The sequence below is a fragment of the Globicephala melas genome, chromosome 8, assembly GCF_963455315.2.
Source record: "Globicephala melas chromosome 8, mGloMel1.2, whole genome shotgun sequence".
NCBI lineage: Eukaryota > Metazoa > Chordata > Mammalia > Artiodactyla > Delphinidae > Globicephala > Globicephala melas.
Window position 1 is genome coordinate 11,769,102 of NC_083321.1, and position 24,426 is coordinate 11,793,527.

The window sequence follows — 24,426 nt, forward strand, 5'->3', positions numbered from 1 at the left end:
CCAGACACATGCTAGGTACTCAATCAGTTGGTTGAGCAAATAAAATATGAAGAAAAGGCAGGACTTGAAGATAGAAAGGCAGAGACATAGAAGAGAGTGGGTTTGAGCTTAGACTTCAGAGTCATAAGGATGTGCTTTCGAATCCCAGTTCTGCCATCTAACTGCAGGACTTTGAGCAAGACAGCCTTTCCGAGTTTAGAGTTGACCATATAGAGTTGTTGTGAGGATTAAATGTCTGCAAAGCTCTTAGCAGATAGCCTGTGTAAGTTCCCAACAATGTTAGCTACTGTTATTACTGTTGTCACAGTTGTTGCAAACAAATAAGCAAGATAGGGGCTGTGATAAATGGACTGCATGAAAAGCCCCCACTTAATGACTCTGCCGTGCCACTTTGTAGTGCCTTTCCACTCTAACTCTGGGTCTGGCCACGTGACTTGCTTTGGCTGATGGGACAATGGTAAACGTGATGCAAGCAGAGGTGCAGGGTGTGAAAAAGACTGCCTGTCTTTGACTCCTCACTTGGAACTCTGCCACTGCAGGCTAGCACTGCTGGAAGGATGCCGGAGACGTGCAGAGGACAGCCAAGGTATTCCAGCTGAGGCCATCGTAGATCAGTCATCCCCAACCAACCCACCAACTATTACAGATGTATGAGCGAGCCCAGGGAAGGTCAGCCAGGTCCGTCCCAGATCAGCAAGACCACTCAGCCCTACCCCCCAGACTTATGTGAAATAATAAATACTTGCTATTTTAAGCCACTAAGTTTGGAGTGACTTGTTACAGCAATAGCTAGCCGATATAGGGGCCTTGGAAGCCCTAGTCCTCTAAAGTTGAAAGGCAGATGAGAGAGGAAGTCATGTCTGCCAGGTTTTATTTGTAGGGTCTGCTGTATTTGTACCAGAGAAAGCTGCAAAAAGTGCTTTGGAGAGTCACAGGGAAGGGATGATAGAAGCAGGTCCCCTCACCAGACCCCACGGGAGCCCTTCAGGTGGAGGGCAGACCTGAGATGCGAGGCAGCTGGGGACAAGTCCAGGCAGGCAGCAGCAGGGCTGCGACTAGAAGAGCTGAGGCCAGAGGGGTCGGGTTTGCCCTGGTCGGCCTCCTGCAGGTCTCAGGTCCTGGGGTCATATATCCGCCCCATGAAGACCGGGAACTTGTGCTGCTGGTCCCAGAGCACAAAGAGGAAGGGCTGCTGCACTTCAAAGACCAGCAAACTGCGGGCCACAGAGATAGCGGAGGCCGCAGCCGCCTCCACCCCGCTCTCTGTCAGCTCCAGCACGGACTGATGCTGCATCGCAGAAAGCTGCAGGTCCGGGTCCTCTGTCAGCCCGCACAGGTTGAGGTTGTAGGTAAAGTCAAAGAATTCTAGGGCATAACCAGAGAAAAACAATGAGTCAGAGACCAGCACGATTGTACTACACGGGGAATACAGCCAATGTTTCGTAGTAACTGTAAATGGAAAGTAACCTTTAAAAATTGTACAGAAGGGACTTCCCTGGTGGCGCAGTGGTTGAGAGTCCGCCTGCCGATGCAGGGGACACGGGTTCGTGCCCCGGTCCGGGAAGATCCCACATGCCGCGGAGCGGCTGGGCCCGTGAGCCATGGCCGCTGAGCCTGTACGTCCGGAGCCTGTGCTCCGCAACGGGAGAGGCCACAACAGTGAGAGGCCCGTGTACCACAAAAAAAAAAAAAAAAAAATTGTACAAAAGGGACTTCCTTGGTGGCGCAGTGGTTAAGAATCCACCTGCCAATGCAGGGGACATGGGCTCAAGCCCTGGTCTGGGAAGACCCCACATGCTGCAGAGCAACTAAGCCCGTGTGCCACAACTACTGAGACCACACGCCACAACTACTGACGCCCGCGCACTCTAGGGCCCACGCGCTGCAACTACTGAGTCCGCGTGTCTACAGCCCGTGCTCCGCAACAAGAGGAGTCACTGCAATGAGAAGCCCGCACGCTGCAATGAAGAGTAGTCCCGCACTCGCTGCAACCAAAGAAAGCCCGCGTGCAGCAACGAAGACGCAATGCAGCCAAAAAATAAAACATAAAATTGTATAAAAATTTTAAAAGTTAAATTAAAAAATAATAATTTAAAATATTTTTTAAAATACTGCAATTAAAAAAAATCCCAGCACAAAACCCTCAGCTGTTGGAGACGTTTGTCCTGAATTTCCTGGGTTTGTCCCAAGTTCCAATTCCCTCTTTCTCCTCCTCCTCCTTGTTTATCAAATTATAATCGCATTATAATGTGCCTTCCGGTCCAGTTCATGGGATCCTCTAACAGTGGGCCCGTCTTCACTCCAACCACCACTTTCTCTCAAGTGGTGAGAAGCCTTGCCCCCGACCCCCAAAACCCTGAAAAGTGATGCCATTGCTTCCTTATCAACAAGGCCCTTGGAAGTGAGGTAATGTATTGGAAAGAGGACATATGTTCTCAAATGAGGTCACATACAAGGGTGTGATGTCATATACTAGGAAACAAGGTCATCTATTAGGAAGTCAAGTTCTATAACAGAAAATGAAGTGATATATTTGGACATGACATCAAAGATCAGGAAGTGAGGTCTAAGGTTAGGAAACAGAGTATCTGTTGACTCCCCTGAACTCAGAAGCCTCCAGACCCTTTTAGTAGACAGCTTCTTGCATATACTGTGGGGTGGCTGAGTTTTATGACACGTCTCTGAGGGAGGAGCATCCTCTCCCACCTCGGTGACCTGTTCCCAGGGTCTATGTCACAAGGGACTGCAATGGAAACAGGTGGGACGGCTGTAGACCGATATTGGGGCTCCGGCTCACTTCTAACCAGCTTAAGGGACCTTGCGTAAGTCATGCAGACTTTCTGAGTCTCAGCTTCCTCCACGATTCAGTGGGATAATCAGAGGATTGAGGGGCAACCTGAGATTACGGATGAGAGGGTTCACGGAATTCCTCCACCCCCAGCCCACCATCACAACCTCTTCTCCTCTGACGGCCTAGGATCAGTCCTGCCAGGGCTTACCCAGCAGGTCCTGGTTGCTCTTTACTTTGATGCGAGGCATCATCAGGTGAGTAGGATGGAACTTGGCTGACTCCAGCTTCCTCATGATGGCCTTGAAGACAGGGGGGCTGAGAGCCTGCTCCATGTCTTCAAGACGGTGTTTCAAGGTCTGGGGCACGAGGATCACAAAGCTCAGGTTGTGGGACAGCTGCAGACGGCCCACCTGGAGAGTAAGACAAGCACATTGTCAGTCTTCCTACCCCAGCTCTCTCCTGGCTCCTACCCTCTGTGCCCCGAGGCTGGTCTTCAGTCCGCTGCTACAGTCTGTACTATCTCAACAAGCAGCAGCCATAAGTAGGCTCCCAGGCTTTGCCATGAGATAAGGATGCCAGCTGGGTGAACAGTGCTGGTCTAACCCTGGGCTGGTGAGAGGCAGAGGAATGAGCACGAGTTTTTTTTTTTTTTTTTTTGCGGTACGCGGGCCTCTCACTGCTGGGGCCTCTCCCGTTGCGGAGCACAGGCTCCGGACGCGCAGTCTCAGCGGCCATGGCTCACGGGCCCAGCCGTTCCGCAGCATGTGGGATCTTCCCAGACCGGGGCACGAACCCGCGTCCCCTGCATTGGCAGGCGGACTCTCAACCACTGCGCCACCAGGGAAGTCCGAGCACGAGTTTTGATCACACAGGCTGAGGATCACATCCTGACTCTACTGCTGAGTGACTATGCACTACAGGCAAGCGATCTGATCTCTCTGAGCCCAGTTCCTTTCAAGTATGTTGTGCATAAAGTATATAATGTACCACCACAGTCATCAGGTTCGTCCTTTCAAAGACTTTCGATGGCTTTTCACTGCCTACGAGATTAAGTATAAACTCTCGGTCTGGCATTCAAGATTGGGTACCAGCTGATCCTAGCCTACCTTTTCAGTTAGTTTCACTAGAAGGACTTACAGCTGACGGCCAGATAGAAGCATGAGAGAAATGCAGGACCCACAAGTCCAATACAGGGCTGTTCTCAGCTCAGGGCAAATTTGCCCCCAGTGGACATCTGGCAATGTTTGGAGCTGGCAGAAACAGGAGCTCACAGTGCTACTGGCATCTAGTGGGTAGGAGCCAGGGATGCTGCTAAATCCTACAATGCCAGGGACAGCATCTTATGATGAAGAATCATCGAACCCCAAATGTCAATAGTGCCAGGACTGAGAAACTAATAGGATATGAGAGATTATTACTGAAATGGCATTATGGTTGAGGTTGAGAGATGGACAAGAATCATCTAGAATGCAGAATTCAACTGGGCAATGAAGAAATTAACTGACAACAATCTATTGTTGGAATTGAAAAAATGGTCCACAAGAAGCAGGTTGTACACTGATTTATCACCTGAAGAGCATGGACATGGGGATACCTGTTGACAGAGGCTCTAGACAGGGTACACTCATCTGGCAGTACACACCCTTCATGTCCTGTGTACAGACCTTGCCTCTGTGACCAAAAAATTACCACACTGTGGTCTTGAATTTTCAAGCCAACAACCTCAGCATACCTGAGTTGGTAAACCTAACCCCCTTCATTGGGTAAATACTCTTTAAATCCCAGGAAAATTTAGAATGAAGTATGGGAATAACAAAATAAGCCAACTCTGTAGTATTAACACCAGGTGATAAGTTCAGAGCAATCTGTGTTTGTTATTTAAAATAGCGTTTATAATTTTTAAGAGAATCAGACATGCTGGTTTTATGCTTTTGAACAAAAAGGTGTGGGATAATTTCATTTGGTTTGAGAATGATGTTGAGATGTTGACTGAAAGTTGATTTACTCTTCAGATTGAATTTTCAATTCACAAGTGGGCTTTAGGTGCTAGCAAGATATGGCCAAGCAGGGCTGTAATTCTGTTCTGTCAGGTATCTGACATGCTAAAAGCGAAAATCAAGTATATCAAATGTATGAAGTATTTATAAAGTATATACATAAGCTCAAAATGCTCAGGGGAATATTAATTAACCATATTTGTAAATGAAACAAATGGTTTAAAGGAGTTTAATCTGTTCAAAATAGCTTAATTGAAGAACAAATGAAAGTTAGTGTTTTATATAAATATTATGATTAATAATGTAGCAAATTCAGCTAAAAATTTAAAGGCTTAAGTAAAACTTTGATTTTGAATTTATAACATGAATATATTAAATCAAGTATTTGTTTAAAACCCACGAAACTGTAAGGAGTGGGGGTTTTTTTGCATGAAACTCCTTCTTCGCCATTAAAAAACCCTCACATTGGGGCTTCTCTGGTGGCGCAGTGGTTGAGAATCTGCCTGCCAACGCAGGGGACACGGGTTCAAGCCCTGGTCCGGGAAGATCCCACATGCCGCGGAGCAACTAGGCCCATGAGCCACAACTACTGAGCCTGCGCGTCTGGAGCCCGTGCTCCACAACAAGAGAGGCTGCGATAGTGAGAGGCCTGCGCACCGCGATGAAGAGCGGCCCCTGCTTGCCGCAACGAGAGAAAGCCCTCGCACAGAAACGAAGACCCAACACAGCCAAAATAAATAAATTAATTAAAAAAAACTCTCACATTGATATTCTCCCCTATATACTCTGAGTTAGAGTGATGCCCTGAACCGGCCGTGTATATTCACTCTTCTCTGCCTTATGCACGTATTCTGGTTCTGTTAAATAGCTGGGAGTGTTCAAAGCCATTGGATAGGGACGGATGGATGGAAGGGTGGAAAAGTGCATGAACGGTTAAGAGTGGTCAAAAGTACCCACCTCTGTGACGTCTTCCTAGCCATTCATACTAAGGGAATTGCTCCCTTTCGCATCTTCCATTGAATTCATTCATTTATTCCGCAGACATAATGAGCACTTATTATATGTGGTATTGTTCTAGGCCCTCAGATATAGTAGGCAAAAAAAGAGGTAAGGTCTCTGATCCCAAGGAAAGAGACTATCTCAGGGAGATAGATAATACTGCAATCAAATAAGCAAGTAAACAACATAATTCAGATAGTGATAAGTACCATGGATATAATAAAACAGGATGGGCTTCCCTGGTGGCGCAGCGGTTGAGGGTCCACCTGCCGATGCAGGGGACACGGGTTCGTGCCCCGGTCTGGGAAGATCCCACATGCCGTGGAGCGGCTGGGCCCGTGAGCCATGGCCGCTGAGCCTACGCATCCGGAGCCTGTGCTCCGCAACGGGAGAGGCCACAGCAGTGAGAGGCCCGCGTACCACAAAAAAAATTTTAAAAAACAAAAACAAAAACAGGATGATGTTACAGGGTGAGGAAGAGGTACTTTAAGGAGGGGGAAGGCGTCTCCACAAAGGTGGCCTTTTAGCTGATGCCAGATGAGCAGAAGGAACAAGTTATGTGAAAAGCTGAGTGAAGAGCGTCCAGGCAGAGGGAAAAGCTAGGGAAAGCTCCCGAGGTGGAAACAAGCCTGGCATGTTCCAGAACAGATCCTCTATTTCTCAGACTGGTACCAAGCCACTGGGTATCTCCCATTCTTTGCTGTCTCATAGTTCTGTGTCTTGCTGTCCTAACAAGGCAGAAATATCTGGTCATCGGGCATGAGAGAGTTTACTAACTAGAATCTTCTGGGCTCCATGTTCTCTCTTCCCTCCCTCCTCATCCACTGAAATCATACTGTTCAATTTCTGCTAAGGAACTTAAGCCATTTAACACATGCACACACATGCACTTACCACATACATGAATGCATGGATATACCTAGACATGTGTACACATACAGATGCATGCCGTACACACGTACACACACAGAGGACTTACTAAGCCAGCAGGGCCTACTGGTGGGTAGACTGGAAAGAGAAACAGAGGCACAGAATAGAAACAGGACTCACTTTCTGTCATTCAATGCAGCAGAGATGCATGAAGAAATTTTAGAATCCTGCTTTCCAACCTCAAATATATAATGCCTGCCTCGGCCAAGGCTGGAGAGGGGGAGAAGGAGAAAAGATAGGGTGGAAATAGAGTCAGAAGCAGTTGAAATGATGAATTAAGGGTAAGGCTATGCCCCACACCGATGGAGCCACAGCAGGAAAGTCAGGATACACAAGAGGCTCTGAAACAGGAGTGCGAAGGGCCGAGAACTCACCTTGGCCTTCAAAGTCGGGTCTGTGAAATGGGCCACAGGGTACTTCTTGCTGTTCATCATGGGCACTTTTATCACAGAGGATCTGCTGTAAAAGCCCTTCATATTTGTTCTGCTGTGGTTAAATGTTGTCTTCCACTTGGCTAGAGGGAAGAGTGGGGGAAGGGTTACTCTAATGCAGGTGGGGAGAGGATGAAGCGGAGTTAAAGGTTCTGTTGGCAAGGGGTGGGGTAGGTACCATGGGATCCAGTCGTGGAACTTGGGGTCGAGTGGGTTTTAAGCCAGGAGGAGAAGGTGGAACTCAGGACGGGAAGACACCCTGGTCCAGGGCCCCCTTACCCCTCAGGTAGATAGCGTTGAGAAGGACCAGGCGGAAGTCATCGGGCAGGCTGTCCAGCAGTTGCCTGATCTTGTGGTTGGTCTCCTCGGCCACCCAGGCGTTGATGAGCTCCAAGTTGACTTTACTGTCATTTGCCAGGGCTTTGGGGCTGTTGCCATACAGGCTCCGAGAGGCATTCGCAAAGGTGTCCCTTATAGCCAGGTCTGGCCCCGGAAGCAGGTTGAGAGAGGGAGGCATGAGATCCCGGAACACTCTCTCCCCTTTCAAGAGCAGGCTTGGAGAGGGGGCTTGTTTCCCATCACTCTTTCTGCTCCAATGGACATACTATGTCGGAGCAGGGGTCCAGCCCAGTCCTCTTACTGATGTGCTCAGTGAGACCCAGAGAAGGCAAATCCTGAGCTAAGAGCCGAAGAACTCATCCCAGGCTTTCACTGCCTCTATCTGCCATGGGACCACGGCTTGGCAAGGTAACTCTTTGAGATCTTAACTTCCATTTGCCTGTATTTTCCCTCTTTTCTTCCCTTAATTCAACAGGGAACAGACTCTGCTTTTCAGCCTCACTGGAAGGTGTGTGACAAGACTTCCTGGGTTTTGCTCTTCAAAGCCCAGGTCCACCAAAGAAAAAAAGTGTTTGAAAGAGAAATTTTTCCTGGACTAAATAGATAATATTGAATGCAGCTGTATTTTCCACCAACCTAGCAAGACAGAGGATACATCTGATTTATAGCAAATAAGTAAATGCAACATTTCTTGAATCCCTCTAAGCCATATTTTTCCCATCTCTAAAAAGAGGGTTTTTGGGGGTTTTTTTTAGATAATGGTGTGATAGGTGAGTTTTCTTTCTTTCTTTCTTTTTTCTTTCCTATATGTTCTCAGGTTATTTTTCTGTTTGTTGTATTTTTTTTTTTTGGCCACGCCGAGCGGCATGCGGGATCTTAGTTCCCCGACCAGGGATCGAACCCATGCCCCCTGCAGTGGAAGCACAGAGTCCTAACCACTGGACCACCAGGGAATTCCAATATTTTCTCACTTTTCTACAATGAATGAACATTGCTTTTATAGTAAAAAAAATAAAAGACAGGGAATTTTTTTTCCTTATTCAAAGAGGAAAATCACACTAAATTTGTAATTTTTAAGCTCAGCAGAACTGAGGTTTCAAATATAGTCATGTCTGAAGCCCACAATACAAAAGGGCTCTGGTTGAGGCTGGTGGGAGTTCAAAGCCCACCTGGCTTCATCTCCCTCTCACAGGAAGTGACACCTCACTTCCCACTCAGCCTCCCTAACTCTTTACTCCCACCAGGACTTCTGCAGCAGCTCTGCAGAACCCTAGGGCTCTGGGGAGCAAAATTTAAAAGAACTGCATTAGGTCATTTTGGAAGCTTATTGCTCTGATTACCTACCTAATAATGTAATATACATAAATGACAACAAAGTCACATAACACACAAGTACAAAGAATAGGAGTCCCTAGACCCCCTGACCCAGATTAACAAACTTTTCTTTTCGGCCTTGCAGTTTGCAGGATCTTAATTCCCCAACCAGGGATTGAACCCGTGACCACAGCAGTGAAAGACGAGAGTCTTAACCACTGGACCACCAGGGAACTCCCAGATTGACATGCATTTTTTGTCTATTTTATGTCTAAAGCTCTCCAGCCCTCTCTATTACTGAATGCAGAAGGCTATTCTTTTTTTTTTTTAAAGAAGACGTTGGGGGTAGGAGTTTATTAATTAATTTATTTATTTTTGCTGTGTTGGGTCTTCGTATCTGTGCGAGGGCTTTCTCTAGTTGTGGCAAGCGGGGCCACTCTTCATCGCGGCAGAAAGCTATTCTTACTTTAGATGGAGTTGATGAATGCAGATGACTTGTCCAAGGTCTCACCAGGGGACCTATCCAGCTCCCAGGAGACACCTGATATTTCTGAGGCCCCAACCTGCTCTGCATTCCGTCCCCCTGTTCTAGTTCTAACATTCCCTCTGTCCTCTCTTTCCCCAGTGCTGGGTCTCCATCAAAATCCTGAGGACCCAGCTCAGCACCTGCCATCCTTCCCCGGGGAACTCACCTGGGCTGTGGAAGATTTGAGAGACTGTGGTAAAGCCTTTGGACCTGGAGGCCTTCAGGGCCTGGTGGACACAGGTAAAGTCTTCGGGGTAAGAGAGGAGTCGCTCCAGGCTTTCCTTGGTTTCTCCTCTAGCCCCTATAACAAACAGCAGAGACAAGGGGCAACTGCAGGAGGAGTGGAAAACCACCGTTGGGGACAAGGGTTGAGGGACCAGGCTGCAATGGGGGGAATCCCATATCATCAGAGCCAGAAGTGTTTGGGAAGATAATACATGTCAGAAAGAGAAGGGTGGGGGAATTATGAATAATCACAGGATTTTCTAGGGCTTTGAATACTTTCTTCCTCCGTTTTCCTACCTAACTTTAATATCACTCATCATCCAAAGCCTGGTCCAATCGCTGCCTGTTCCACATGACCTATTATTTAGTTGGTTCAGGTTTACAAAGGTTTGCCTTATAGGCAGGGACACTAGATCATGGTTAAGAAGAGACGTCAGGAAATCGAAAAGGAGGATGCATGTTCAATACCCTTTCCGTTTTTCATTATTGAATACTTATTGTACACATCTTCTGTGCAGTAATAGATAAAATGTATCGAGCACTTACTTCATTCCAGGCATCATAAGTGCTTCTCCCATATTATCTCATTGAATCTTCACCATAACCCTTTTACGTAAGGACAGTTCCTATCCCCGTTACACAGATGAGAAAACTGAGGTTTAAGAGAGTAAGTAATCTACTCATTTTAAGATCACAGAGTTAATAATTGGAGGATGGAGAAAAGATTCAAGCCATATCTTTTGGGCAATAAAAAAATTAACTGAAACCAATCAGTTGAAATGTGCCTCCCAGGGGACATTTGGCCACATGTGGAGACATTTTGGCTGTCATAACTGGGGGGTGGGGTGCTACTGGCATCCAGTGGGTACAGGCTAGGGATGTTAGGATTCTGGGACTACAGAAGAAAGGTTCTTATGTGCTCACTGTATTGTCTCTAGTAGCCTTCCTGGAATTCCCCCTTGGAGTGACAGCTGTTTCCACTGCTGTAGCACTTTGTTGGTGCCATTCCTAGGGTAATTACCCCAGGGGACCTCATTGTGATCTCTCAGGAAAGCAGACGAATTAACATTTTTTGACCTCCTACCACATCAGGCACTGGGCTATCTGCTTAATTTTTTTTAGGTCACTACAACCATTTCCATTTTACACAGAAGGACTCAGGCTCAGAGAAGTTAACTGATCTGCCCAAGGTCACACAGCTAAGAAGCAGCATTATCATGATTCTACTCTGCATCTCTCTCTTATCATTCATCTTCCTTATGGCCTTACCTGGAACCATGATTGGTGGCTCAGACCTTATTTAATATGTTCTTGTACAGTCCATAGGATTTTATAAGCAATAGTGCCTATTACATCATTGTTAAATGAAAGAATAAATGAAAGTTCCAGAATAAAAAGATTCCCCTCCCTCACCCCCAATGTAGCCCATTTTTACAGCTTCCTTCCAGAGGCATAGATAGCTGTGTATGTATCTGGATACGTACCCCCCTCATGCGAACATCTAACACGTAACCTGGAGAGAACTCAGTCAGGTTCTTACCGAGCAGGACTTGAGTGAGGAGGCTGGCGATGCTGAACGGGGAAAAGACAATGTTGGTCTCCTCCTTCTTCATTACTGAGAAAGTGTGGTAGAGATTCAGGGAGAAATCTGTCAAAGCCTCCCCCAGCACGGCCTCTGCTGAATGACTCTCCAAGTCAGAGCAGGAGGTGACAGGCGCTGGGCAGAAGGACTTAGTAGTGGCCTGGGTTGTTGGTTGGATGGGCTGAGTGGTGGACTGGTTGAAGGGCTGGGTGGTATTGACTGTTTCGATGGTCAAGTTGGTTTTCAGCAGCGTGGAAGAGCCCTCGGTGTCTTTAATGGATACATTGTTGGGAATATCTCCTTTGGGGATATCTCCTTCACTTTCCCCTCCTTGTAAGCTCTCTGGATCCACGGGGCTGATACCAATCAGATTTGAGGAGGCTCTATCCTGTGGTTCAAGAGACTTTCTTTCTTTTATTATGAGGCACAGTCCCCTTCAAACACTCAAAGCAGGAAGAGAATTATTCCTGGGAAAGCCTGGTGGCAGAGGGGCCTGCCCTGGAGCCACCACCAGTAATTCCTTCAGAGAAAGCGTGTATTATCCCATTTCACTGGCAAAGGAAACTGATGCCGAGACAAATTAAGTAACTAGCCCAGGGTCTCAAGGGAAGTGGAAGGAAAAACTAGGAGTCAAACTTGGGTCTGATTCCAGATCCTTGATCACTACCACATCATCTGATACATCTCAAAGGGCACTGCCAGTGTCAACTTCACACACATACACTGAATGCACACGCCAAAGTTAGGCACCCACCTTTGTCCTGGGCTCATCCCCTATCCCTGACCTCCCAGACCACGGCGGAGAGCCTAGGTCTCGGCAGCCCAACCTCCATTCCGCAGCTCAGTTTTCCTCAACAACCCCTTGCTTTTAATATCGCAACATGCTGCCCATCTCCTTCCCCTCTTTGATCCTTCTGCTTTATTCTCCACTTCGTAAATCAGGACAGGTAGCCTCGGAGAAGTGACTGGCTCAAGGCCAGCGCAGCTGGTACCGTAGCGAGTCAGGATTAGACGCTGCGTGGGTCTGAATCCCCGCTCTTCCCATGCTCGGTACGAACTCCGGCGCTAGGATCACACTTGCTGAGCCCAAGAGGAGCTCTCCTCATTCTCCGGAGCCTGAAGGGTTAATCCTCAGCACCCCCCCCTCCCCTCCCCCACCTCACGAAGGGGTCACTCACCCCAGCCAGCAGCAGCAGCAGGAGGGTCAGCGGGGTCAGCCTGGAGGCCATCTGGGCGGCGACGTCAGCCCAGACCTGCAGAGCCAGCCACCGTCGTCGGTGCCAGCTCCGAGCCTCGGTCCTAGGGGGCCTCCACCCCGCCCCGCGCCGCCCCACCCCGGGGCCCGCCCCCATTCCATTCGCGGCCCTAACCCCTCTCTGCGAATCCCGCCCCCTCCCTCCTCCGTGCCGGGGCCACCTTCTCCCTGGCTCCTCCCCCTGTTTTGTTTTCCCCAAACCGCTTCCCTTTCCCGGCACCGGCTGGCCTTTCCTTTCCCCCCAGGCCCGGGTCTCCGTCCATCTGTTCCATCCAGAGGGTCCTGCTTTAGCTAAACAATGAGGCCAGGGGCCCTGCTAGGAGGGGAGGTCCAGAGGGGGCTGGGCACGACAGCCCTGGGGGAGGAGATGGAGGGGAAGGAGGGGGAGGCAGGGGTCTTAAGAGGAAGCAAGCAAACAGAGACTGCAGAGATAAAGGGGGGGCGGGGCACTGTGGAGGAAAAGGAGATGAGGATGAGGAGACCTCCTTCTCCCAACACCCTTCTCCCCAGCACCAAACCTGCGCCAAACTCCCGGTCACTGGGCAGCTTCAGGGCAGACTAAGTGGATAGTCACACAGCGTCGGGGCGGGTGGGGGGGCGGCGTGGGGGCGGGTGTTCGGTCTTAGCTATTGGCTGGCCCAGGACACTGCCCAGTTACAAATTAAGGCTGATTGATCGCTGCTGTGATTTCCCGTAAATCAGGATGGGACGGATACTGATTCGTAAGCCAGGCGGGGAATTTAGCCCAAAGCCCCTTGGGAGCCGGGGGTGGGGAAGCTTGGGTGCAGCTCTCAGCTGTACACGACCAAGCCTCCTCCTGCATCTGCATGGGTCATGATAGAAACAGCACAGACACAACATGTTCTCCACAGTTCACAAGCAACCAGCTTTCCCGGAATTGCTTATCTCAGTGGATCCTCAAAGTAACCCTCTGGAAATAGGCCCGACTGTGCCCATTTGATAGTTAAGAGCCTTAAGTGGCTGGCTCACTCGGAGAGCCCTCACTTGAAAATAAGGCTGGACTGGACGTCCTGAGGTCCTAGCCCCACCCCCACTCTCCTCCATGGGTGTCTGCTTCTCCTCTTGGAAACCCAGAGTGCTTCCATTCTGTAACAGACAAGGAATCTGAAGCACCCAGTCCAGCGAGCGTTCACCTTAAGTGAAAAACACAAAGCTGGGCTATGTGTTGAGGGTGGGAGAGAGTGGCCTGGGAGCCAACAGACCTGGCTGTGAGACCTGGCTTGCTGTGTGACCCTGGCAAGTTGCTTTCCCTCTCAGCACCTAGCTCCCCTCTCATGGTTGCCAGATAAAATACAGGAAGTCCAGTTACATTTGAATTTCAGATAAACGAAAAAAAGTTTATTTGGAAATATGCCCCACACAATATGGGGCCTACTTATACTAAAAAGAATAGTTTTTGGTCTGTTATCTGAAATTCAGATTTAACTAGACATTCTGTGTCCTATTTGCTAAATCTGGCAACCCTACCCCTGCAAAACAAGGTGGTCTCTGATGCCCTGACACAGCTCTGATGTTCTATGATCACCTCACTGCTGGGCCTGTCCTATTTGGCACATTCTGGAAAGTTGGCTGCTAGCGCCAGAACTGCTACTCTAAGGGGTTGACCAAGGACAGAAACGAGAGAGAATATTTGTGTGGTTCCTTGGGGGTGGGGAGGGGTGTCTTTGGAAAAGACAAAGACACCAGCTTTGCAGGTACTTCATTCCCTGCAACCACTGGGGAACCTCCAAAGTCATGGGGAAGTTCCTTCACATCAGTGCCATGGTTGAAACAGCTGCGCACACAGTGCCACTTCTCCATCCCCAGCACCCAAGGTGGGGCCTTCGAACTTGTGGGTCAGCCAAACAAAAAGAAGATGACGAAAATCAACCTCATTCATCCTTTCATTAATTCTCATGACACCAGTGAAGTGGGTGCTAATATTAATCCCACCTGAAATCAAATTTTTAAAATATGAGACTCAGCAGAAATTATTTGATTCATCCAACATCACACAGCTAGTAAGTGACAGAGCCAGGATGTGGACCACGTCTCTCTGAGCCCGAAATCCTGTATTAACAGGATTTATATATGGCCTCCTGGCACGTGCCAGGAGCTAGCCTAAAGCCAGCAGCAGAGTGAACATCCTGTGTCCGGCTGCAGGACTGTGGTGCTCCGTGGACCAGAGTCTCAGCGTGGACCAGGACCAGTGGAGAGGTCTTCCCGACCTCCTTTAGGCATCTCAGCTCTCCGGCCAAAGCCATCTCTTCTGGACATTAGAGGGTGTCTCTGCTTTGTGGATACTGTCCTGCCTGATGAAACTGGAGTGAAGCTGAAGCCCTTCCTCAAAGTGAATGGCCTGAGGTTGACTTAATCAGGTGTTTGCACAATTTCTCCTTAGTGTGGGCGATCCGATAGTCAATCAGCTTAAGATTGTGAATTCAGTCCTTTCCCCACCATTGGGGGCAGGTCCTGGGTTTCTCTGCCATTAGAACCTTCCCTTCCAATGGGTGAGGAGGGATAAGCCCACAGGAAGCTCTTTCTCCGTGTCATATGTGTACATGACTTTTCCCTGCTGTAGGGTTCCTGGTGGTGGATGAGTTCTCACTAAAGCTCTTTCTGTACTCAGAGAGGTTTTTTTTTTTTTTAGATGTTGGAGGTAGCAGTTAATTAATTAATTAATTAATTTTTGCTGTGTTGGGTCTTTGTTTCTGTGCGAGGGCCTTCTCTATTGCAGCAAGCGGGGGCCACTCTTCATCGCGGTGCGTGGGCCTCTCACTGTCGCGGCCTCTCTTGTTGCGGAGCACGGGCTCCAGACGTGCAGGCTCAGTAGTTGTGGCTCACGGGCCTAGTTGCTCCATGGCATGTGGGAATCTTCCCAGACCAGGGCTCGAACCCGTGTCCTCTGCATTAGCAGGCAGATTCTCAACCACTGTGCCACCAGGGAAGCCCTGTACTCAGAGTGTTTTATCAGGTTTTTTCTTCTCTACAGGAGAAACCTGTAGTTTCTCCTCTGAAAAAAATTGCCCCAACCTTGGAAATCGGGCAGAAGAATTAGGGTCACCAGATTCTCAGAAGACAGAGAATCATTTGGGTGATTATTTCCTCATTTCTCTCACAGATAGCGCACAACTAGTACCGCTATAGATGCAGAGAGAGGTTGAATGATTACGTACAAAGAATGTCTTGGGCAATAGGGCTCAATCCTCTCTTCAGAACCCTGGCTGAGGAATACCATTCGAGGAGAATAAAATTTTCTTTGATTTCTTATTTACTATAGATCAGGGCCCAGAATCTGTAATGTCAGATGTTGACCTGCCAAAAAGGAAAAGACGCAAATATTTTTTGTCTGGGAGAGATGAGAGTGAAGTGGAAACATCTCTTCTGATTAGCCCTGCCAGGTAGACCAGGTGCACAAATTCACCTAGGACGTGTGTGACATGAGCCAACCATTTCTCTTATGTATGCACAGCAACACACCCCCTACTCGACTACACACACACACACACACACACATAACATCAAAGATCGGAATGGTAGTTATTAGGGATGGGTCGGGGATGGGGATGGGGAATTATTGATCAATATACATAAAGCTTTGGTTAGGGACTTCCCTGGTGGCACAGTGGGTAAGACTCCATGCTCCCAATGCAGGGAGCCTGAGTTCGATCCCTGGCCGGGGAACTAGATCCCACATGCCTGCTGCGACTAAGACCCGGTGCAACCAAATAAATAAATATTAAAAAAAAAAAAGCTTTGGTTAAGTAAGATGAACAAGCTCTACAGACCTGCTATACAACATTGTACCTATAGCCCACACCAATGTACACTTAAAATTTAAGAGGACAGACCTCATGTTAAGTGTTATCACGATAAAATAAAATAACCCTTGATTTTCATCTTCCTGTCAGTCTACCGGTAGGAGGTAGTGGGGTGTGAGAGACAAAGACCTGGATTAGATCCAAATCATTATTGAGAAACAAACACCCAAACCCCAGACTCACAACCTATTTGAAGGCCCTGTAGGGCCAAAGAATACAAAGCTTTTCTGGGTAGAACAGAAACAGATGATGACTCCTAATGGGTGTCCTCAATGGGCTCCTTTCTTTCTTCCTTCCTTTCTTTTTAACATATTTATTTATTTATTTTAGCTGCGCCAGGTCTTAGTTGAGGCATGCAGGATCTTTTGTTGTGGCATGCATGCGGGATTCTAGTTCTCCTACCAGGAATCGAACCCGGACCCCCTGCATTGGGAGCAAGGAGTCTTATTCACTGGATCACCAGAGAAGTTCCTCGTTTATTTCTTTCTAAGGAAATTTTATATCATGCTTTTAAAGTTATCACTACAATGTCACATGTGTACTTTGTAAAAATTTTCAAACAATCCAGACATTTATAAAATGAAGAGTTATTCCAGACACAGCTGCTGGTAACAGTTGCAAGTGTATTTCTTCAAGACCCTCCTCTCTATTTATGAAGTTATATCCACCTCTCCTGCACACGTAATTATTACTCTTCCATAATTTCTTTTCTCACTTGAGTGTCACGGACATGGTTCCATGTCGTTGCAGGCAGCTGTACCTCATTCTTCCTTACAGCTGCCTAGTATTCCAGTGTGTGGATGTATCATAAACTATGTCTTTGATCTCACACTGAGAGGCATTTGGGTTGATTCCCAGGCCCCTAATTGCATTCTGGTTCCAGAAGGCTCCCTCTCTCCTGCCCACTTTTACTCTTTTACTCAGCAGCTTACCTGGCTTCTCTGCCACAATCCTGCCTGTAACCTTTGGCTCCAGCTCTCTGTTGCCACCTTTTTGGATAGAAAACCCAGGTTTGGACAATTTACTCAGCTGTGAATTTGGTTCCTTTCATATGATGATTTATTTATTTATTTCTTCCCTCCTTCCTTCCTTCCTTTCTTCCTTCCTTCCTTTCTTTCTTTCCTTCCTTCTTTCTCTTTTCTTCCTTTCTCTTTTTCAGCATGTGGGATCTTAGTTTCCTGACCAGGGATCGAACCTGTATCCTCTGCATTGGAAGTGCAGAGTCTTAACCACTGGACCACCACCGCCAGGGAAGTCCTCAGATTATGATTTCTTGTTTTGACCTGCTTCTTCTGCTTCCCTGCACTGCTCCTGAGGATAAAAGTGCCCGCCCCAGTCCCAGGAAAGCCAGCTCACCTGCTCCGTCCCTCATCCATCCATGCCTGACAAGGGGACAGGAAGCCAACATCCTAACACTGCCCTATTTGGACATGCAGCCCACATGATCACCTACCCAACTGAGGACTTTTCTATGCTCCACCCTCTAATATGTAATTACCCTTGCCCTACAAACCATGTAAGTATCTTTCATCATCCAACTATTTATCTGCTACAAATGATAGTTTTTTTCATCTGGAAGAGGGGCTGCACATCCCCCCACCCCCACCCAGGGCCATGTGTGATTAGATGCAGTGCAGAAAGGGGAAAGGATATATGCCTCTGAGTCACACTGACTTGGAGTCAAATCCTGTTTTTCTACTTATTAACTGTCCGGGGGGAACTTAATGTCTCTGAGGAGTCATAGTTTCAGAATCTAATATGGGGGTTGTGCTGTCTCCCCTACAGGGCCATTCTGAGGATTAAGTAAGGCAGGTGAAAAGTACGTAAAATGTGCTTGAAAAGGTAGCAGTTTTTGAGTGGTGATGACTAATTTCTCATAAATTCCAGAAAAAGGAATCATTTTTGTTTCCCATTAGAGTGGTCATAAATTGCGCATTCACGAATGGAGTTTTACATCAAGGCAGGTGTTCGTTCTTGAGCAAATCATCCTTGTAGGCCCACCTAGACTTTTCATTTCGTTTTCCGGTGAAACACATAAGGCATAAGGCATCTGCCATGGCTGCCCAGCGTCTCTGTAACATTAAACAACAGCAACTATAAAGAGTAATTCATAAAGAAAATTACATAAAATAAATGTACAATTTAACAAAATATTATACAGTTCACATCCATGTAACCACAACCCTGTTCAAAAAAATAGATTATTACTGTCAAGCCATAAGCAGCCACCGTTCACCTCTCAATCACAATTCTGTTTCCCTACAGGAAACCATGGTCTGAATGTTATAGTAATTACTTCCTTACCTTTCTTTATACATTTGCCACCTAGGTCACTGTTCCTAAACAATATCGTGGGCTTCCCTGGTGGCGCAGTGGTTGAGAGTCCGCCTGCCGATGCAGGGGACACGGGTTCGTGTCCCGGTCCGGGAGGATCCCACATGCCGCGGAGCGGCTGGGCCTGTGAGCCGTGGCTGCTGAGCCTGCGCGTCTGGAGCCTGTGCTCCACAACGGGAGAGGCCACAACGGTGAGAGGCCCGCGTACCGCAAAAACAAACAAACAAAAAAACAACCAAAAAAAAACAATGTTGTTAATTTTGCCCATTTTGGAAGTTTATATAAATGAAATCACGCAGTATGTATTCTTAAACATCTGGCTTCTCTGACTCAACATTACGCTTTTAAGATTTGTCCATATCAGTGCAAGCAGCTGTGGTTTGTTCATTTTCAGTATTCTGTAGAATTCCTTTATGTTCATATACCACAATTTTATCTTTTCTAGTATTGGTGGACACTTGTTTCCAGTTTCAGGCTCTCCTGTGTAATGCATTTATGAATATACCTGTGCGTGTGGCCTGTTTCTCTAGGGCCGACGTTGCTGAGTTAAAAGATGTGAGCACCTTCAATTTTTCTACCACATCACAAAGTGATTTTACCAATTTAAACTTGCACAGCGGTTTATAAAACTGTTGTATTAGACCTTGTGATGGTTAATTTTACATATCAAATTGGCTGGGCCATTGTGCCCAGGTATTTGGTCAAACATTATTCTGGATGTTTGGATGTTTCTGTTGAGGTTGTTTTTTTTTTTCAGAAAAGATTAGCATTTAAGTCAGTGGACTTTGAGTAAAGCAGATCACCCCTATAATGTGGACGGGCCTCATCCAATCAGTTGAAGGTCTTAACTGAACATAGACTGACCACGCCTAAACAAGAAGAAATTCTTCCAGCAGACAGCCCGTGGACTCTAACTGCGATTCTTCCCTGAGTCCACCCTGCCAGCCTATCCCATCAGATTTGGGACTCACCAAGGCTCCACAATCATGTGAATCAATTTCTTTTTTTTTTTAATTAATTAATTTATTTATTTTTGGCTGCATTGGGTCTTCATTGTGGTGCACCGGCTTCTCACTTTAGTGGCCTCTCTCGTTGCGGAGCATGGGCTCTAGGCGCACGAGCTTCAGTAGTTATGGCACGCAGGCTCAGTAGTTGTGGCTCGCGGGCTCCAGAGCACAGGCTCAGCGGCCATGTTGCACGGACTTAGTTGCTCCGCGGCATGTGGGATCTTCCGGAGCAGGGCTCGAACACGTGTCCCCTGCATTGGCAAGCGGATTCTCAACCACTGCACCACCAGGGAAGTCCCTGAATCAATTTCTTAAAATAAATTTCTCTCTCTCTCTCTCTCTCTCTCTCTCCCCCTATCTATCTATCTATCAATATCCAAAATACATACATATATAGAGAATATATATATATATTTAATAAATTTATTTATTTATTTTCTTGGCTGTGTTGGGTCTTCATTTCTGCGCAAGGACTTTCTCTAGTTGTGGCGAGTGGTGCCACTCTTCATCGCGGTGCGCGGGCCTCTCACTATCGCGGCCTCTCTTGTAGCGGAGCACAGGCTCCAGACGCGCAGGCTCAGTAGCTGTGGCTCACGGGTCCAGTTGCTCCGCGGCATGTGGGATCTTCCCAGACCAGGGCTCGAACCCGTGTCCCCTGCATTGGCAGGCGGATTTATAGAGAATATTATATATATATATGTATATATATATTTTTTATATATGGAGAGAGAGAGGAAGCCAGTCTTTGTTCTACTAAGGCCTACAGCTGATTAGATGAGGTCCACCCACATTACAGAGGGAAATCTGCTTTACTGCAAGTCCACTGATTTATATTTGTATATGTATGTAGTATACACATACACACACATCCTGTTGGTTCTGTTTCTCTGGATAACCCTAAAATTAAGGGTTATACAGACCTAAAATTAAGGCTTATTATGCACTGCCTTGACAGGTGGCAAAACAGAGAGGGCCTTTAGTGGCCTAAGTGCAAGTCCATCTCCTCACTCTGTTCCATTGGAAAAGGTCCCCTAGCCAAACAACCCTCCTTATCCAGGGGACCAGGCACAGTTCCTGATTACCTCTGAGTACTGGGATTCAGTTTCCTGTCAGCCTGTAGAATTATTCAAACGAATCAATCATATCTTACCAGGGGAGCCAGAGGGCACTCCATCTTCCTGATACCACAAAGCCTGCTTCCCACAGCCCCTCTGCTCTGTGTGGCCCTGTATGGCATGGGATGTCCTCATCCCTCAGGATGTGAGTATATGTGGCCAATAAGCTGCTGTCGATCTTATCTGTCCAAGTGTCAAGTGTTGTGTGTTTAGTGATCCCCCTAACCATAGGGCAGGAATCCCTCCCTCACCAGTGGAATGGGAGGCGTTTAAAACAAAAAGCTAGTATTCCATCAAATTCTCACCAACACCTGGTATTGCCATAATTTAAACTTTTAGTCAGTCTATTAATATCTCATTATAGTCTTAATTTTTTTCATTGAAGTAAAGTTGATTTACAATGCTGTACAGCAAAGTGATTCAGTTATACATATATATAATTCTTTTTTTAATATTCTTTTCCATTATGGTTTATCATAGGGTACTGAATATAGTTCTCTGTGTTATACAGTAGGACCTTGTTGTTTATCCATCCTATATATAATAGCTTACATCTGCTGACCCCAAACTCCCACTCCGTTCCACCCCCAAACCCCCTCCCCTTTGGCAACCACCAGTCTGTTCTTATGTCCGTGATTCTGTTTGTTTCATAGATAGCTTCATTTGTGTCATATTTTAGATTTCACATATAAGTGACAGCATATGGTATTTGTCTTTCTCTTTTTGACTTACTTCACTTAGTATTATAATCTCTAGTTGCATCCATGTTGCTGCAAATGGCATTAGTTCATTCTTTTTTATGGCTGAGTAGTATTCCATCATATATACATACCACATCTTCTTCGTCCATTCCTTTGTCAATGGACACTTAGGTTGCTTCCATGTCTTGGCTATTGTGAATAGTGCTGCAATGAACATAGGGGTGCATGTATTTTTTTGAATTAGAGTTTTCTCTGGATATATGCCTAGGAGTGGGATTGCTGGATCATACGATAATTCTATTTTTAGTTTTCTGAGGAACCTCCATACTGTTTTCAACAGTGGCTGCACATTATGCTGTTAATTTTTATTTCCTTGATCACTAATGAGACCATACACTTTTTCATGAGCATTGTCCGTTTGTGTTTTTTTCTTTGGTGAAATGTCTTGTGGCAGAAACCGATTGGCTGTTCATCAAAGTTGTTTCCTTTTTCTCCTGACTGTACGGCTCGACTGCATTTCCCTGCTTCCCTTGCAGCTATGTGAGCCAGGTGGCTAAGATCTAGCTAAGGAAATGCTAGCAGAAGTGACATGAGCTATTTCTAGGCCTGGCCTTGAAAAATCCCCCACCCATGAAACTCTCCTTTCTCCCCCACCTACTGGCTAGATGTTGATGTCCAGGTTGCCTTGGAGGCCTCATGATGAAGACAGCTGAGTGTCTGTCAGCCTGGGTACGCAAGTGACTTTGTGGCGCAGCGCCTCCTGTGGTCAAGAACATCAATTTTGGACCTCACCTAAGCAAAAATAAACTACAACTTCTATTGTATAAAGCACTGAGATTTGGGGGTTGGTCGTCATAGCTGTTAGTCTACCTTTACTGATACTTGCTGATTTATCTATTGAGACTTTTAATTTAGGAGTTCCTTTTGGGTATAAGTCTTTTGTCAGTTATCTGTGTTGCAAATATATTCTCTTCTGTGGTTGGTCTTTTCCTTCTATTAATACTGTCTTTCGAAGAATAAAAATTATTCATTGTAATATGGTCAAATTTATCACTCTTTCCCCTTATGATTAGCATGATTTTGCATTTGTTCATAAAATGTTTCCACATGGAGTTAATAATGTATTCTCTTGTTTTGTCATCCAAACTTTTTTTTTTTTTTTTTAGGTGGGGGAGCTTTCATATTTAAGTTTAGAATCACCTGGGACTCATGTTTTTGGTATGATGTGAAGTAGGTGTACAACTTGCTTGTTTTCCTGTGTGGATCTCAAATTGTGACAACATCACTTATAAATTTTGGTATCTGGTAGACCAAGTCCCCCCACTTTTTTCTCCTTCAAGAGTGTCATTGCAGGGCTTCCCTGGTGGTGCAGTGCTTAAGAATCCGTCTGCCAATGCAGGGGACACGGGTTCAAGCCCTGGTCCAGGAAGTTCCCACATGCCGCGGAGCAACAAAGCCCGTGCGCCACAACTACTGAGCCTGCGTTCTAGAGCCCACGAGCCACAACTACAGAAGCCCGCGTGCCTAGAGCCCATGCTCTGCAACAAGAAAAGCCACCACAATGAGAAGCCCACACACCGCAACGAAGAGTAGCCCCCACTCACCACAACTAGAGAAAGCCTGCACGCAGCAATGAAGACCCAATGCAGCCAAAAATAAATAAATTAAAAAAAAAAAAAAAAAAGAGTGTCATTGCTTTTTTTTTTTTTTGCGGTACGCGGGCCTCTCACTGCCGTGGCCTCTCGTTGCGGAGCACAGGTTCCGGACGCGCAGGCTCAGCGGCCATGGCTCACGGGCCCAGCCGCTCTGCGGCATGTGGGATCTTCCCGGACCGGGGCACGAACCTGTGTCCCCTACATCGGCAGGCGGACTCTCAACCACTGCGCCACCAGGGAATCCCCTCATTGCTTTTCTTGATCCCTGCATTTCTATATGTATTTAGAATCCGTTCGTCATGTTCCACGAAAAAAACAAAAAAATCTGTTGCGATTTTTGACTGGTATTAATTTACATCTATAGATTATTTGGGAGGATAATGGACAATTCTTCCAATTAATGAATATATTATAGTTTTCCAGTTATTTGGGTCTTCTTTAATATCTCTCAGTATAGCTGTTAATTTTTTTCTGTAGATGTATCCCACCTGTTTTTGTTCATTTTTTTCCTAGGTGCTTGATACATTTTATGCTATTAGACGTAGTTTATATTTTAGTTTGATCAATGTCAGTAAAAATCTTATTGTGTCTAGTTTCCCCTTTCTTCTGTTCATGTAACAAGGCCTAGTTTTATCACTGACTAGCAGTCTTAGATTTTGTATCTACTTTACAGCTCCAGTTACATTGAATTTGGTTGGGTTTGGGTCTTCAATCTTAGATCCTAACCAACAAGGACTTACTGTATAGCACAGGGAACTCTGCTCAATATTATGTAACAATCTAAATGGGAAAAGAATTTGAAAAAGAATAGATACATCTGTATGTATAACGGAATCGCTTTGCTGTGTACCCGAAACTATCACAACATTGTTAATCAACTATACTCCAATATAAAATAAAAAGGTAAAAAAAATCTTAGGGACTTCCCTGGTCGTCCAGTGGTTCACACTCCATGCTCCCAATGCAGGGGGCCCAGGTTCGATCCCTGGTCAGGGAACTAGAGATCCCGCATGCTGCAACTAAGACCTGGCACAGCCAAATAAACAAATAAATATTAAAAAAAAAAAACCCTTAGATCCTAATTTGAACCCTCTACCTCCATGTCAGGTTCTGTGTGTGAGGCTAGAAGGTGGTAGAAGACTGACTAACCTCTCACCAGAGGGTCTAGGGAAGATTGATCTTTCCTTATATCCAGCCCATTAAGCAAGCCTTCCAGTAACATCAGAATGTATCCTGAATCCACTCCTCTCCTTCTCTGAGGCATGACCCCCAGTCTAGCCACAGTCATACCTCATCTGGACCACTGAATAGCTTCCTAACTGGCTTCCATGCTCCCACTCTGCCTCTTCCATGCATTCGCCATGCCACAACCAGAACTGTAAGAATATGAGTTGATTTTCCATG

At 46.5% G+C, this 24,426-nt stretch overlaps 1 protein-coding gene across 2 annotated transcripts; it reads right to left on the bottom strand.

Moving 5' to 3' along the window:
- Positions 1-854: 854 nt before the first annotated feature.
- On the bottom strand, positions 855-12,977 carry SERPING1 (serpin family G member 1). 2 transcript variants are annotated; one of them, XM_030864373.3, is made up of 8 exons: positions 12,908-12,977; positions 12,313-12,387; positions 11,093-11,522; positions 9,494-9,628; positions 7,428-7,631; positions 7,092-7,231; positions 3,000-3,201; positions 855-1,365 (listed from the first exon to the last, which is right to left on the bottom strand). In XM_030864373.3, the coding sequence occupies exons 2-8, from the start codon at positions 12,361-12,363 to the stop codon at positions 1,112-1,114; spliced, it is 1,416 nt and encodes a 471-aa protein (XP_030720233.2). In that variant the 5' UTR covers positions 12,364-12,387; positions 12,908-12,977; the 3' UTR covers positions 855-1,111. The 2 variants fall into 2 exon arrangements, with proteins under 2 accessions (XP_030720233.2, XP_030720232.3); XM_030864372.3 differs by lacking the exon at positions 12,908-12,977 and having other exon boundaries at positions 12,313-12,474.
- Between the last annotated feature and the right edge of the window lie 11,449 nt (positions 12,978-24,426).